This window comes from Cynocephalus volans, chromosome 3 (genome assembly GCF_027409185.1).
Source record: "Cynocephalus volans isolate mCynVol1 chromosome 3, mCynVol1.pri, whole genome shotgun sequence".
NCBI lineage: Eukaryota > Metazoa > Chordata > Mammalia > Dermoptera > Cynocephalidae > Cynocephalus > Cynocephalus volans.
The window spans coordinates 142,073,393-142,089,704 of record NC_084462.1 but is presented as its reverse complement, the minus strand read 5'-3'; the positions used below and the strand labels follow the sequence as shown (position 1 = coordinate 142,089,704).

Genomic DNA, 16,312 nt, shown 5'->3' with positions numbered 1-16,312 from the left:
GGCTACCACTGAAACATAAAATTATCGGCAGGGCTTCAAGATGCCCACATAATCAATGCCGTCCAAAAGAGGAGAGCAGGTTCTTCTCAGAGTCCTCTGTATTTTCAAGTTGGTTTCAAAGCCACCTAATTCAGGCCACTGTAGAGATAGCATGACCCACAGAGATACACCCATAGAAGTATATGTTCACTGGAGATTCAGCAATCTTTTCTTATCTGCGAATTTGTGAACTATCCTCAAGGATGGAAAAGACTCTTCCAAACCAGAGTGGAAAGTGCCCTTGGCATAGCCATATGTCTACTGGCTCTTGTTTAGGAATCCAAGTGCCAGGGGAGTACCCGCAGCAGCCGCAGCTTTGCAATTGAGCCACAGCTGCTCACGTCGTGGCACTGCAGAGTTCAATGGTGTGTGTGCTCTGTGTCCTCCCCACAGCTATTGACCTGCTGTACTGGCGGGACATCAAGCAGACGGGCATAGTGTTCGGGAGTTTCCTGCTGCTGCTCTTCTCCCTGACCCAGTTCAGCGTGGTGAGCGTCGTGGCCTACCTGGCCCTTGCTGCACTCTCGGCCACCATCAGCTTCCGCATCTACAAGTCTGTCTTACAAGCTGTGCAGAAAACCGACGAGGGCCACCCTTTCAAGTGAGTGCCCCAGCCTGACGAGCCCTCGCCTCCGTTTCGGCTCACAGATGCAATCGGCCATGTTTCTCTGAGACCTGAGGGACCTCTCGGGGTCTCCCTACCACCCTGTCTGTTAATATCTAACATTTCTGGTGAATTTCTGAAACAAATTTATTATCCATGTTCTAACACTTATTGCTTTATTGAATTTTTATAGTTTAATTACTCCTCGTAGTAATCATTATCCTTATTCTATCATGTATTGCTTTATTGGGTTTTTATAGTTTAATTACTACTAATGGTAATCATAATCCATTATACGTATACAGTGTTTTATAATTTTAAGTGTCTCAACAATTACTTAAGCCTCCTATCTCTATGAGGAAGGCAAGACAGCCATTATAATCCCTATTTACAGGTGGAAAAACTGAGGTTCTTGGAAGTAAATTGACATGCCCAGGGCCATGTGGCCAGTGCATAGCACAGAGCCAAGACTAGGGTGTTTGGATTTTTATTTCCAGGCTCTATCTGGAAGTTTAACACCAAAGGGCCAACCTTCTGAGGGGTGCAAGTTTCACGAACAGTCTTATTATGTGCCCTCTTCTGTGTTTTTATACTGGGGAAGTCTGATGAGGATGAACATTGAAGAGGAGGAAATTTAAAAAAAAGAAGAAAAGGGCAGTCTGCTAAATAAGAGGATACATGAAAGCTGACGGAGGGAGGCGTTAGCCCTGCCAGCTGCATCCACCCACCTCCACCACGGTTCAGCCTCCAACTCTAGATTGTGGGCCTGGCTACTTGTAGCACTGACTGTCCCTGTCACTCCCTCCTCTGGTGTCTGGCCCCAAAGTGCAGGCACCACAGCAGTTGTCCTCATCTCCTATAACCCAGGGACAGTTCCAAGTTCTGGATGACATGTAGATGATGCTGCAGAATGACTTCTGGGCCCTGCCACAGTAATTCACCAATGACACCTCTGCATCTGCCCCGCTCTCACCTGGGAGCTGAATCAAGGCCCAGTGGCACCAGGCTCTTAAAAGGAAATGAGATGCTGTTTATGGGGCTTTGTGGACAGAAAGGAAAAGGCTACATATTCAACCTTCCTTCCCAGCCTCTGGTCCTGACAGTAGTGTCAGAGTTACAGCCTGGGCATTTCTGCCATCAGGATGTTTGTCCCTCCTCTAATGCCGAGTTCATGGATCCTCTGGACTATAACTTGGCTACACAAGTTCCCGATTCCCAAAAGTGCAAAGAGTGGAGAAGTGGACTGTCATCTCTACTTCTACCAGGCCATATGCAGTGCCCGCTTCAGTGGCCCCAGCCTGTGACCAGAATCCACATCTTCACAGTTCTCCTGTCCCAGCCTCTGCCCTTAGCCGTCCAAGCAAGGCTTGTTTCTACCATGAGTCTAACTACAATTAGCCCAACTATGTGATCTTCCTTTAGGAGACAAATTGAAAATGTAAAACTTTCCTTTGGCTGAGTTATTTTTATCAGTAAAAGGGATATATATCTGACTCAGAGTACATTTTTAATCAGAACACACAATCTAGACAAATCAGTATTTTTCTACTTTTCCTAAAGAGGAAAGCCATATCCTCACAAGGCAGAAGAAGGCGAGAGACTGTCTGGGGTCTCTTTCATAAAGACACTAATCCCATCTATAAGGGCTCCACCCTCATGTTCTAATCACCTCCCAAAGGCCCCACCTTCTAACACCATCACTTTCAGGGTTAGGATTCCAACATATGAATTTTGGGGGGACACAAACACTCAGTCCATTGTACTCCCTAAAACTCAAGCCAATACTGCCTTATTCTTCTCATCTAAATTCCCAGTTAGGTAAGCACTGCAAGAACTTCGAGTATCCTCTAGGTAGACAATAGGTGCTGTCTTAAAACAGGAGAGCCAGGAGAGGAGAGAGGAAGGATGGACCTCTGTAGAGCACCTAGGCCAAGCAAGAAGAAGCTTAAGCTGCGTTGTTTTTTATAAATTTGTATTTCATATACAAACATATTGTATTCTATTATTTCACTCACCCAGAAGTTAAATTTAACCATTTTGAGCAAACGATAAATGCCACTTCTAACAATATCACTCAACAAAACCAGTGACTGTTGTAATATGTCTGAGGTTACTTGAGTTTTCAGTGCTCTCTAGATAAACCTGGAAGTAAATCCCAGAATTTAAACATGAAGTCTTAGAGTTTTGATAAGGAACAATGATCAGTAGGTAGGATTTCCAGATATCTGAACTACCTAAAAAAGACAATTCATCTCCATGTAGTCATGCATGGACAATTCAGCAAATGAGCTGATTTTGCACTGATTTTTCTCTGGTCCCAGCTGGCTGCTCTGAATTATCATCTTACACTATACTGCTGTGTCTTTGGTAGACAGAAACAGTCACAACACCCCTGATAGTCATGATTCCTACGTACTTCAGTGCACTGGAAGCAGGGGTGTATGGTGCCCTGCAGCCCACTGGCTGGCATAACCCCCGCAAGAGGTCCCGGCTGTTGTCCTCAGAGGGGGGAAGGAACACTTAACTGTGACCACGGGCAGTGGCCTGTCTTGTGATTCCCTCTGATGGAATTCTCTATGGGGATGGTTTGTTGACAGGGCCTACCTGGAGCTCGAGATCACCCTTTCTCAGGAGCAGATCCAGAAGTACACAGACTGCCTGCAGTTCTACGTGAACAGCACTCTTAAGGAACTGAGGAGGCTCTTCCTCGTCCAGGACCTGGTGGATTCCTTAAAAGTATGATTGCTTAAGCCATTCACTTTACAGTCTGGAGTTCTGTTTTCTGTAAAGGTGTAATACTATAAACCACCACATCATGCAGAATGAAAAGCAAGTACTAATTATATTCTAATATCAGAAGACCTCCATTTGGATGGTACCATGGAGCTCATCCAATCTAATTCTTTCATTTTACAGGTTATGAAACTGGCTCAGAGAGGTTAAGACACTTGTCCAACGTTGCCCAGGGAGTCACTAGCAGAGCTGGGATCAAACCCAGGTCACACAGCTCCTATATATGTACTTTTTACAACACACCAGATTTTTTCTCCTTAAACAATTTTCAATTCCTCAACCAACTTCCTAAAATTAATTTTAAAATAAAGATCTGGTTTAGGGAAAGTAAAAAATATACATGCTTTTTCACTGAAAGAAACGCTGGACTCTGCTAACAGTAAGACCTCCAAGTGTCCTTACACAGTTTTGGCCTGAGGCTGAGCCATCTGAAGGGCAGTGGTATGCCCAGCCCAACGCTTGGTGAGAATCTGGGGCACCTGGGTTTTATTCCTGGTGCTCCTGCTGAATTCACTGGTTTCATTGAACAAGGTGCTTTGGCCTCCCTGTGACTTACTTGTAAAATCAAAGTTAGTTAATTGTGATTCAGCAAGGCCATAAGCAGAGTTTGGGGAGGTCCGGCTGGGGCACTTGTGAATTTTCTGTTCTTCCAGAGCACTTTGTACACACCCTAGCAGGGTTCTTTTACCAGGGGCTGCCTGGTAACTGAGGAAGGGCAGAAGGAAAAGCGAGAGACGTGGTCTTGACCCTCAATGAGCTTTACTGGAATGATGACTTGCCACGTAATAACTAAGAGAGATACCAGGGAGATTTTAATTACTTTAGTGCTTTTAATGTAATGTTTGAATTTGTCATGTAAAAATTGTGGACTAGAGTAAGGGTCCACTAACCTTGTCTGTAAAGGGTCAGATAGTAAGAATTTAGGCATTGCGGGCCACACTATCTGTCACCCCTACTTAACTCTGCCAGTGTAGCACAGAAGCAGCAAAAGACAATACACAAAGGACTGTGACCGTGCCGGTAAGATTTTATTTATGAACACTGAAAATTGAATTTAATATCAGTTCATATATTCCAGAATATTATTCTTGTTTTCATTTTATTTAACCATTTAAAAATGTAAAAACCATTCTTAACTCATGGGCCTGTACAAAAACAGGGCAAGGGCCACAATTTGCCAATCCCTGGCCTAGACTATTATTTCATTGAGTCCATCAAATCTTATAGTAAAGTGACCCAAAGGGTTCCCAGAGACCTAAAGGCTGTATGCTCTTTCAGTGATTCTGTGATGGGCTTTAAATGCCTCATTGCTCTTTCATTTCCTGTTGAAATCGTGGTGTATTTTGCCTCAAAAACCCAGATCCTCAGTTTATACCAGAAGAGATCACAGGTGATATAAATCTGGAATGTTTGGTGTCCCCTCACTATCTAAAAAAGTATAAGAACAAGCAGCCAAACTATATAAGAAATTCAATAACAGCAAGAATCTTGGAGGCGCATCAGAATGTAGTTCAGATGAGTCTAATTAAAGCCACAATGAGATTTATTCAATCTTCATAGTCGCTACCCAAATTCAGCATTACACACTTCATTGCAAGGTCCCATGGGGGCGAAAGAGAAGAACTTACTGGAATTGCATACAACAGACTAATTAGGATGGATGCCAGTACAGGAGATGCAATTGAAAGATGGCATTTCAGCAACATGAAACAGTGGAATGTAAACTGGGAAACCAGAATGGTCACAGTAGAGTCTGCAGATGAAGTAAGATTATCCTTCATTTGTAGTGAAGTACATTGCAAAGTAGTTCATGAATTCATTGGTGGCTACATATTTCTCTCAACACATGCAAAAAACCCAAAAGGACAGTTTAGATGAAGAGATATTCTACAAACTTACCAGTGGTTGGGTGTGAACAGAAATATTGTGTAATGAAACTCCATGGCCACAACAAAATTAACTTTAAAAACTGTAGCTTGTTATACACTGCTTAAGAAACTAAGCTTGAAATTGGGAAAAAAAAAAAAAAAAAAAAAAGACTTATCTGTCAGGAAGGGTTTTAGAAGCTCTGATGATTCTTTCATTCTTCAGTTTGCAGTCCTGATGTGGCTCTTGACTTACGTTGGAGCTCTCTTCAATGGCCTGACCCTGCTGCTCATGGGTAAGAACAGACGAGAGTGTACTCGTATTGGGTCTCCTTCACACTGTTAACACAATGCTTCCAAAGCTCTTAGCTCTTGGCTTGTTCTGATAGATTCCTAGGAATGAATGTCAGCTATCCCTGAGTGCAGAGCATTTCCCTTACCAGTTAAAGAGTATTATATATTATATATTAATAGTATATAGTACATACTGTATATTATTTATATTATATACTTATATTAAGTATAATATATATGTTAAGAATACAATATATATAATATATTAATAATGAATTTTTAAGTCTGAAGGTTTTTCTTCTTCAGCCACAATGGTTTTATTTGGCTTCTTTTAGGTATCTGTTTACAGTGGCAGCTATGGATAGAGATTCGTTTTCATCTTGGGAGGGCACAGTCTGTCCTCATTCTAGGAATAATAACATAATATCTGTAAGGGCTCAGCATCCTTTTGTTTTGCTTGTAAACTGATTCTTTTATCTAGAATATTGATTATTCCAAAAAATGCTGTAATAGCACATAACTATATATAAATGTGTCTATAAGCTTAGTCTTATTGATAACTCTCAGATTTTTTAATACTGTTTTTTCTTCATCCCAGCTGTGGTTTCAATGTTTACTCTACCTGTAGTGTATGTTAAGCACCAGGTAAGTTCTAATTGATGTCAAACATTCACATTAAATTTTGACCTCATGATCTTTGGACGTGCTCATGATTTCTTTCTCTTTGCAGGCACAGATTGACCAATATCTGGGACTTGTGAGGACTCATATAAATGCTGTTGTGGCAAAGTAAGTTATACAGTGCATTTCGTAAAAAGCAGAGACTTTCTTAAGCAGGCATTTGATTGAATTAGGTAGGGGCAAAAAAAGATAGTAAGATAATAGGTTGACTTATAGTTATTCACTTATTTGAGTCATGTTTCCATTCCATTCCCTATTATATTATTTCAGAAAATAAGTATCAGTTGTAAAACAATTAAATAAAATCTTCAGTGGTTTATTTCAGATATCATAATGAATGAGTTTTAATGAATGAATGATATTAAGCTGTATCTGAGGACTGGCCCATGTCCAAGAACAGGATGGTTTGAAGGAAAGAATGAAGCCTAATTCAGAAAATTAAAATTAACAGTTTAGTTGAAATAAAAACAATTAAGTTAACAAACATTTTCAATCTTTTAAGCAATGAACAGAAATTATGTTTAAAAATTTAAATTATTTTTTAATAACTTTAAAATATGTGAAAATTTTTGTTACCTAACTTTTATATTATACCATCTTAACAAGAGTGTGTGTGTGTTTGTTTAATTAACACCATTGCTTTTTAAGTCTACTTCATGGGCTACCTTATGTATTAAAGATTTCAGTTTTACATATCCACAGCTAACATGATCATTAAACTGAGTAGTTTTCCCTGATTTTTGTATTAGTATTTTCATGTAGGTGGTCATCTAAAATGATAGGTTTTATGTTGTCATTATTATTCAAGATTTTGTTTTAATCAAATGCTGACCAAGTCCTCAACTACAAATACATGTTGCCAATGGACTAGACTTTGTCAACATAAATTCCATCTAGTAGTTTGATAATCATGTGGCTGGACCTAGATGACGGTCGTATTTAAAGGGAGGCATTTTAGACAGTTGAAAATGTATAATAAAATAAATAGGAAAGGACAACCACCGTAACGTTCCTCTGCTATTAAATTACATGTCATCAGCTATAGTTCTCTCCTGAAGTATATAAATTTTTTTTTTTACTATGTACACTTTCCATTCTTCATCTTAGAGTTGTTAGGAACTCATGGTGTTCTACGCTGAATTTGGATTCATGACAGTTCTACAACACATTTCAAAATGCCTGCAATTATCAGCTTGGACCCAAGTATAACCAATACCTAATGAAAATAAACAAATGAAGGATAAAATAGTCGTTATTTTGTATTAAGAAACGGCAGCATGGCATAGTCTGAAACTTGGTGGTACTCAAACCTGGGCAACCTGTTTAAAAATACTAATTTCAAGACTACATGACAGACCTATAGAATTCAAATTTCTAGGATGGGTGACCTTGAATTTATATTTTAGTGACTTTTTGGCAGCTAGAACTGTGTTCAGGAACTACAGCAAATAACACCAGAATAGGAATTTGGAAAGTGCAAGAAAGGTGTTCTAGACCTAAGTTTTCCAATACTTAGTTTGGGCATCTTGAGCAAATCACATCTATTCATTTTTTATTTGGCTGACTGGTTGATTGGTTCCAAAAAAAGGAATACTTATTATGTTCTGGATACTTCATGTAATAGGCACAGAGGGTATAAAGTGAATGAAAGGATTCCAACCCTAGAAGAGCCAACTGGTGCAGATGAAATTGTAAAGAAATAACTATAAGACAGATATAAGAACTACAGCAGAGTTGTGTAAAATACTGAAGTCAGGGAAATGAGGAAATAATTGTTCCTTCCTGGAGAGGACAATGGAAAGCCACTACGACAAGGGTGCATTTGACCCGGGCCCTGAAGGTGAGATAACTATTCATCAGGTGGATGATGAGGGGAAGACATCACAAGAAGAAATAATATGAGCAAAGTCAGAGAAGCATGAAGGTGTAGGTCATTTTCAGGAAGCAGCGAGTCTGCCAGTGTGACTAAAGCTTAAGTGAGTGGAAAGATCACCTAGAAGAAGGAATTTAGAAAGAGAGACTGCGGCCAGATGGTGAGTGCTTTAAAGAGTTTCAACTCTGACCCAACAGGAAATGTTCAGCCCTTGATGCTTTTAAGCAGGAGATTTATGTCATTATTCTTGTGCTTTGTTAAGATCACTGTGACAGTCTAGTGAGAGGCACTGGAGAGGGGAGAGACTGGAGATGTGGCAGTCAGCTAGGAGGCTATCATAATTCAAACAAAAGTGATAAGGGCATATGTTGGTTAAAACGGAGGGAAAAGAGGGACGGCAGAGAATATAACACACATGCAATGCAGTTGTTAAATCACAATCAGAAATCAAGGTTGTGAAAAGAAATAGAAAGGAGACATGTTAACCGTGAGGACTAATAGGTTTCTGTACTGAGTTTTATTCAGAGTTGACTGAGCTTCTTGGTAGCTAGGACAAAAGGAGAAACTGGGTAAGGTACATAGTCCCTGTTATCAGAAAGGAGGAAACAGCAGTTCTTCAAGAGAACCCATTTTGCCTGGCACTAAATTTTGAAGGACATTTCTATATGTGATCTTACCTCAAAGGCCTCTTTGACCTCTGAAATTCTGATCCCACGTTAGAATAATTCCAGCAAAAGAACTTACCTCATTTTAGTGGAAGAGTTAAGAACATGATTATCGGAAATCAGACAGAATCATTTTGTCTACTTCTGGCATTTTTAGCTATATGAGCTCCTCATAAATGTTATTTGACTCTATGAACCTATATTCTTATCTGTAAATTGGGAATATTAATACTTAACCTCATAGGGTTGTTGTTGGTCATTAAATGAGATTATGTTTGTAAATATTCTTACTCAGGCACAGGAAGCACTCAACAAATATTAGATATCATCGTCATCGTTATCATCACTGTCCTACTACTGCTAAAGATCAGTTCAGAAGGGTGTGGAGGACAGTCCCAGACAGGTCAGGAGATCCCAGGGCCACCTCCGCCTCATTATTGAGGGGATGGATCACCCTGTTTCTCAGTTTTCTAGCTCTAAAATGGTGGTAATAACACCTAATAACACTTCTTAGAGTTTTGAAAATAAGGGAAAACATCCTCAAATTAGAAAAGACAAAATAAATATTGTAGAGGGGACTGAAGCTTTAAGTAAGTGAGAGCATAATAAGAAATCCCCCCTGAAGTGAATACAACTACCTATGTTCATGTAAGTTATATTCTAGGTGATAAAATAGCTTGAAATTTTACCTAGAAGATCTCTTAGAGAAATCTGAGAGTGAAGGACGTCCTTGAAAACTAAAATTGGACAGCAGCTGTCCTGTATTTCAAATAAGAAGAAAGAATAGATTCTAGAAATTATCTTTTGATGAATTGAATGCCTAATTTCAAGCAAAATTCTAGAATGAATGAGTGAAAATGTAGATACTCAGAACAAACTGTAATATGTTCACTAAACCGAGGGGTCATAGGGACTGCGCTGGCCAGTGAGTATTTTGATTTCAGTGGGTTCCTCAACAGGTGCTCTTGGTGTCCTTATGAAGAAAAATTGAGATATATAGTTCAGATGATAGCACAGTTAGTTGGTAGAGTTTTAGAAGGTTGAAATAGTAGACCCTAATGTTCGTTAATCCATCAAATATCTGTCTGGCGCAAAATGTGTGTTAAGGTAACACAGGACCTTGTCTTTGATCCCATTACTTTCAACCCTATTACTTCTCATGACTATGTGAAAACAAATCAAATATACTTGTCAAAGTTCTAGGTGACACATGGCTTGGAGCAAAAGCAAATTCAGAAGATGACAAGCTCAAGATTCAAAATGAATCAAGGAATTTTGAATAAGCTAGAATGCTGATTAAAATCAATAAAATGAAGTTAACAGGGAAAGTAAAGTCCTATATTTAGGTTTTTCAAAAGTCAACTTTACAAGTATAGAATGGGAAGGGTTAGATGAAATAGGGTGTATTTATATATTTATATATTATATATATACATTTATCTATATAAAACATGCAAAAAAATACCTGGGTTTTTAACATTCATTACAGCCAAATATGAGTCAACGATGTGCTGAGGCATCTTTAAAATAATCGGTGAAAGTTTAGATGTCATTAATAGAGCATAAAGTCTAAATCAAAAGAGGCCACAGTCATCTTCCGTATTGGTCATTCCATATCTGTCTTTAATTTCAGGGTTGGACATTTTAAGAGATGCATTAATACACTGGAGTAATGCCACAAAGATGACCAGGGTATTGAGGTATTGGAAATCTGACAGTAATGGGAAGTGAGGACCAAACTTCTCTGGGGATGATTACCCTGGAAAATAAATGACTTTAAAAGAACACAATAGCCATCCTCAAATATTTGGAGATCTAACATGAGTCAGATCATATCGCTCCCCTGCCTAAAGTGTGTCAATGGCTTCCCATCCCACAGAATAGAATCTAAACTCCTTACCACAGCCCACGAGTTCCAGCACCATCTGGTTGCTGCTAGCTTCTCAGTCCTCCCCTCTCCACGCCCCAGGCACACTGGTCTCTACTCTCCTTGACACCTAAGCTTGTCCTCACCTTAGGGCCTTTGCACATGGCTACTTCCACTGCTTGGAACACTTCACATCCACATCTTTGCCTCGTGGCCCCTTCCTGTCCTCCAGGCATCTGTTTCTCAGATCACTGGATTTTAAGTAGGCACTACTCACTTTACTGTCATGCTCCCTCACTTCCTGTCATACATACTACCTTGTTTTGTTTTGTTTTGTAGTATTTATCACCATCTGAACTTCACCATCTAAACTTCTCATCTACTTGTTTATTTCTGTCTCCTCAATCCCTACAGGAATGAAAACTCCGTGAGAACAGGCATCTTCTCGCTTTTCTTGGCTACATTCTTCCATCAAATGGAAGGGTGCCTGGCACAGAGGAAGGTCTCAGTCAAAATCTGCATGATGAGCTCATAAAGCTTCAAATTAACAAACACTTCCCGTGTAAACCTGTCCTAAAATCATGCTGCCATACTGTGGAGATCACAGAATTTTAGGGGCCTTGGAGATGTGTCATCTATACCTACATTTTAAAAATCAGTCTTTAGGAACAAAACAACTCATTAGCTGGCCTGTCTCACACAGCTAATTAATAACATAGCTGGGACTAGGACCTAGGTTTCTTAATTCCCATTTTGGGTAGTTTGACTACACAGAGGATGAACAGAGGTTCTTTTACCTGGAACCATCACTGTTTATGCATAGTTAGTAATAGCACCCTCTTCCTCTTTCAAAAGTGTCCCTAAATTGGATGAGAAATGGTCACCCTGACTATATCACAGTTTCTGTAATCCTGAAATAAATCGGCATGTTCATCTACCTAAAAAATTATAATCTAAAGAATGTGGCTTTCTTGGGTCGTTGCTTATTCAATTCTTACTTCCTTCTTATTGCTTTACAGAAGAGTGTTTGTAACCACACGTATGTAAAAACTGTACTATCTTCTGGAATATTAAGCTATTTGGTCACTTGGCTAATTAAACCAACAACAAATAGTGAATACATTAAATGATTTTATTAATAACACCTGTGATTTACTACCTCTTGATATTGTCTTTTTAGGATTCAGGCTAAAATCCCAGGCGCTAAAAGGCACACTGAGTAGATCGATCTCCCATCGGGGACTGGACACAAACAGGAATGTCTGGAGTGGTAACAGCTCTCTTCTTACTCGTTACTGCAAATTGATTGTTTTTCCCCCAGTACCATAATCTTAGAGACAAACTTTAAAACAGCTGTTTTCAGGCTGTTTCTGTATTCATAGGATATTTGAGTCACTTGTGTCAAGCACTGAAGTATAGAGAAAAGTGTATTAGATGTGGTTTTTCATTTCGTGTTGCTAAAAAAAGTGCATGATGGTGAGAGCCCCAGTTATCTGTCCTTCAGTATCCTCCTCCTCCTCTCTGCAGCGCTTCTGTAGCTTCTGACATTCCCCGCGGCTGGGCCTTTCCCGCCGAGTGCACGGATACAATAGTGGAAATCGCTTATATGTCCTTAGGTTGCTGGTTGGGTTAATCTTTAATAACAATATATAGAATTGTAGACTGATGTTTTAGCAGTTTTCCAACACACACAACGTAAAAATAAAAACAGCCGACCGTACTTATGATCATCAGTTTTGTATAACTTAAAATAATTAAATAAATGAATAAACCCCAAATGAACACGCGGTACTTTTGTTGTATGGGATTGATGGGCTGATTTACATGTGTGGTAACTAAAAAGTACCAGCATGTTAACTTTATTACAATTTGTATTACTTTCTCTGTAGTTCTTCATGGACTTAATTATGGACTCTAGATATTTGCACTTATGTACTTGATACTGAATGCATAAATAAATGTTACTAAATGTAGAAAGTTCTCCCTCTGTTCTCATAGTCTTTCCAGAAAACACAAAAGGTCTAAGAGACCAAGTCACTTAATGACATGCTGGGAGGATGAGACCAGATGCTCACCTTACTCCTTCCTGCAGGATCCAGGGTCAAACCCCAACCTGGTTTATGACTTCTTTGGGTTATCAGTAGAAATCACTGAAGAGTAACAAACTGGGAAACACTCTTCATGTTGTACACTGTGGGGTCAATGCATATATTTTAAATGTTTTTAAAAATCTTGAAAGTGATATAAAAGCCTTACATAAAGTTTTTTATAGCAATATGCAACACAACACCAGCATAAAATAATTGTAATTGCTATGAACTTCCTCTTTAGGTAATTGTTTACTGAGCACCTACTGTGTGCCAAGCACTAAGAATAGGGCTGTGAATAAGAGAGATGACAGTTCCTGCCCTGACCATGCTAAGTATTCTAACATTTGCTCACTGCTTTTCATAAAAGTCCAATTGCATATTTTATTTCATTGTTAGAATTGTAAGTCAAAGACAAAGAGGTAGAAGTAAATGAAAGGAGTAGCAGTGGAAGAAGTAAAAGTAGTGAAAGAAAAAAGAATTCATCATAAAAAGCTGCCTTTGACCAGTTTTGTGCTTAGATTCAATAGTATTTATGGAGCAATCCTTCTGCACAAAGTGGTGTGAGGGTTACAAGGGCAACTCCACTCTGTGCCAACTGCCAAGAAACTCCCATCTGGTGCTGGGGGGAGAGGGCAAGTAGCTACATGGAAATGTAACTACGAAAAAGGTAGCATCAAGTAAGAGCTGGGATACGAGGCTCAAGCAGCAGAGAAGGATTCGCAGGGGGTGTGATCTTCGGGGCTGGGTCCTGGTCTGGTTTTTGCCAGATGAAGTGTGTTCACCCCAGAATGAAAAAGGACATAAGCTAAGGTGCTAAGACATGAAAGTATGTGGTGTGTGCAGAGAATGAGTAATAAGGAGTAATAAGTTCAGGTGCTTGGGGAAGGAATGGTAGTGCCAGGTCAGGCTGGAAAGGTGGGTTGAGATTACACTGGGAAGAAACTCGAACGCCTGTGCAAAGGAGTTTCGGGCTTTATTCTGTAGGTCTCAGAGAGAGACATAAATACAATGAAGGTATAAGATATTGAAGATTAAAAGAATATAGGAGACAACTGTAACATAACTCTAAAGCAAACAGGTGACAAATGACTAGGTCTCTACGAGAACAGCCACAGGAGGAATAGAAAGGAGATAGTTGCCTGTCCCTGATCTTCTATATTAGCCCAACATGACGAGCCCCCACCATAGGCAGAGGCACAGCTAAGGTCTGATGTGGAGGGAGGTTGGACTGGAGTTGCTGATTGACTAGCAGTGGGCTTTCAGAGCTGGCCTTGAGTGAGTGAGTGCTTCCCTAAATCTTGTACCCTGGGCCACCTCCCCCGAGCTCCAGCACTTTCTAAGACTACCTGATCAGGAGAACACAATACCATTTTCTAGGATAAGACAACCCAGAAGCTGGTTTAGGGAAGAAAAATAATAAGCTTTGTTTGGTGCCTGATATTTTTTATGGCTACTAAATACAGAAGATGATTTCTTTTTTCCTGTATGTTTTTCAGTCTCCAACCTTAGAGATCAAGTTTTTCTACATGGCTTTAGTGTGTAGAATTAATCTTGTCAATACCCACATTGGCAGCATTTTTCTTTCTCCTTTCAGCCCAGAATTCCTTTCACAAGCAGCTGTTCCTTAGGAGGATCTGATTAGGAATTCTATTTACTGACAATGGTGGAGGAGATTCCTGAGGAGACTTCAGGCTTACAAAATGATAGGTGTGGGCATAGATTTTTAATAAACGGAACATGGGGCATCTAACATCCTGCTTCTGTGGGAAGTATCAGCCAAGGTAGTATTGGAGATGGTGGAAATAACGTGAGGACCCAGTGAACATGTAAGAACAGGACCAGGAGCAGAACCCCCCGGGGAACCAGAGTGAGTGAGATGAGTCTGAGAGCTGTGAACAGTAGGAATCCTTACAGCCTTGGATGAGTTAAGAAAGCAGGAATTGGGTAAAGAGGCTGCGGTCTTCTGGGTTATTTCAGGAATAAAGGAGGTAGGATATTTCATACATCCTCTGCCCTTTCCCCACCCATGTTAGTTTCCTAGAGTTGCTCTAACAAAGTACAAAAAACTGGGTGATTTAAACAGCAGAAATGTATCGTCTCTCAGTTCTGGAGGCTAGAAATCCAAAGTCAAGGTGTTGGCAGAGCTGTGCTCTCTCTGATGGCTCTGGGAGAAAATGCTTCCCTGCCCCGTCTAGTTCTGGTGTCACCAGCAGTCCTTGGTGTTCCTTGGCTCATAGATGCATCACGCTACTCACATGGCCATCTTCCCTCTGTGTCTTCCTATTGTCTTCCCTGTGTTTAAATTTCCCCCTTTAATAAGGACAACAGTCATGTTGGATTGGGGTCCACCCTAATGCCCTCACTTTAACTTAATTACCTCTGTAAAGACCGTTTCCAAGAAGGGTCACATTCTGAGGTAACGGGGCTTGGGACTTCAACGTATCTATTGGGGGGTGCACAGTTCAACCCATAACACCACCACAGGCCTCAGACTGGCCCTAGCACTGCTGTGAAGACTTTTCCCTGCAGTGTAGATCGCAGATGTGTTTCTCACTCTCAGAAGTCCCTGCTGAGAAGTCGTGGGACAGATCTCTGCCTCACCCAAATGCACTTGGACGATGGCTGGTTGTGCGCTTGCTTCACGGCTGTGGGGTTCCAGCAGTCACCACACTGTCCTTGGGTAGGGCAGCTCCGAGCCTCTGAACATCAGTACTCCCCTCTGCATGTAGAGAAGACAGTGGGGGAGATGTGGGGTCAACCCTGGCATTTAGGTATCAGCAAATGTGGCAACAGTTTGAGGGGAAGTAACCTCTGCTGATCCAGGCAAAAGTGCCATTCGCCTTCAGACTCTGACATGCTTCTGCAGTGCTTCATACTGGCACCCGCCTCAAGCTCCTCGACGTGATTTTTATTTTAAGATTTTATTTTTTGTGATTTTTAAAATTTTAATTCTTCTTTTGTTCAATACATTCAACATTAAATTCAATATTACAAAATCAGTCTGGCCGGCCACATTTTCTTTGATGGCTAAATTGAAATGAATTATCTTTATCCTAGGTCATAGTTGTTTTTTTAAAGAATTCTGCTGGAATTAGCTCTCTCCGGTTTCTCCTGAAAATGATAAAGTGGCCCTTATGAAATAACACTTCATTCTTGCCTACTTTCTCTAAACATACTGCTGCTCTGGTGTTTGCCTTTTTGAAAGTAAAACATTTTATATGTTTATGTCTTTATGAAACAAGGGAAATCATCACTAAATTGTAACATAAGTCAAATTCTTAAGTGACTAATGGCATGTTATGTCAAAATAATACTCTTAAATTAAAGAGTTCATATTAAGGATGATTTTTTTAAAAAATCTCTGTTCATTTCTAGTCATCTCTAAATGAAATGGTGTAGCCAAGTATAACAGGTGAGACATTAACCTTTTTGAAAATATCCAAACATTTAAAATAATTATCATTGTTTATAACAAAAATATCACATTGAATTGTATCTTCCCAGAAAATGATTTTTATGATAAAATATACATGTTATAATC

The 16,312-nt window shown here is 39.9% G+C and overlaps 1 protein-coding gene across 1 annotated transcript in view; it reads left to right on the top strand.

The window, feature by feature from the left end:
* Nucleotides 1–12,588, top strand: part of RTN1 (reticulon 1) — a 214,036-nt gene extending 201,448 nt beyond the window's left edge. The window contains exons 4-9 of the mRNA XM_063090009.1: nt 433–640; nt 3,241–3,379; nt 5,528–5,597; nt 6,194–6,240; nt 6,326–6,384; nt 11,862–12,588. Of these exons, the coding sequence (XP_062946079.1) occupies nt 433–640; nt 3,241–3,379; nt 5,528–5,597; nt 6,194–6,240; nt 6,326–6,384; nt 11,862–11,904 (566 nt within the window). The 3' untranslated portion in view covers nt 11,905–12,588. The remainder of the gene's footprint in view (nt 1–432; nt 641–3,240; nt 3,380–5,527; nt 5,598–6,193; nt 6,241–6,325; nt 6,385–11,861) is intronic.
* The last annotated feature ends 3,724 nt before the right edge of the window (nt 12,589–16,312 follow it).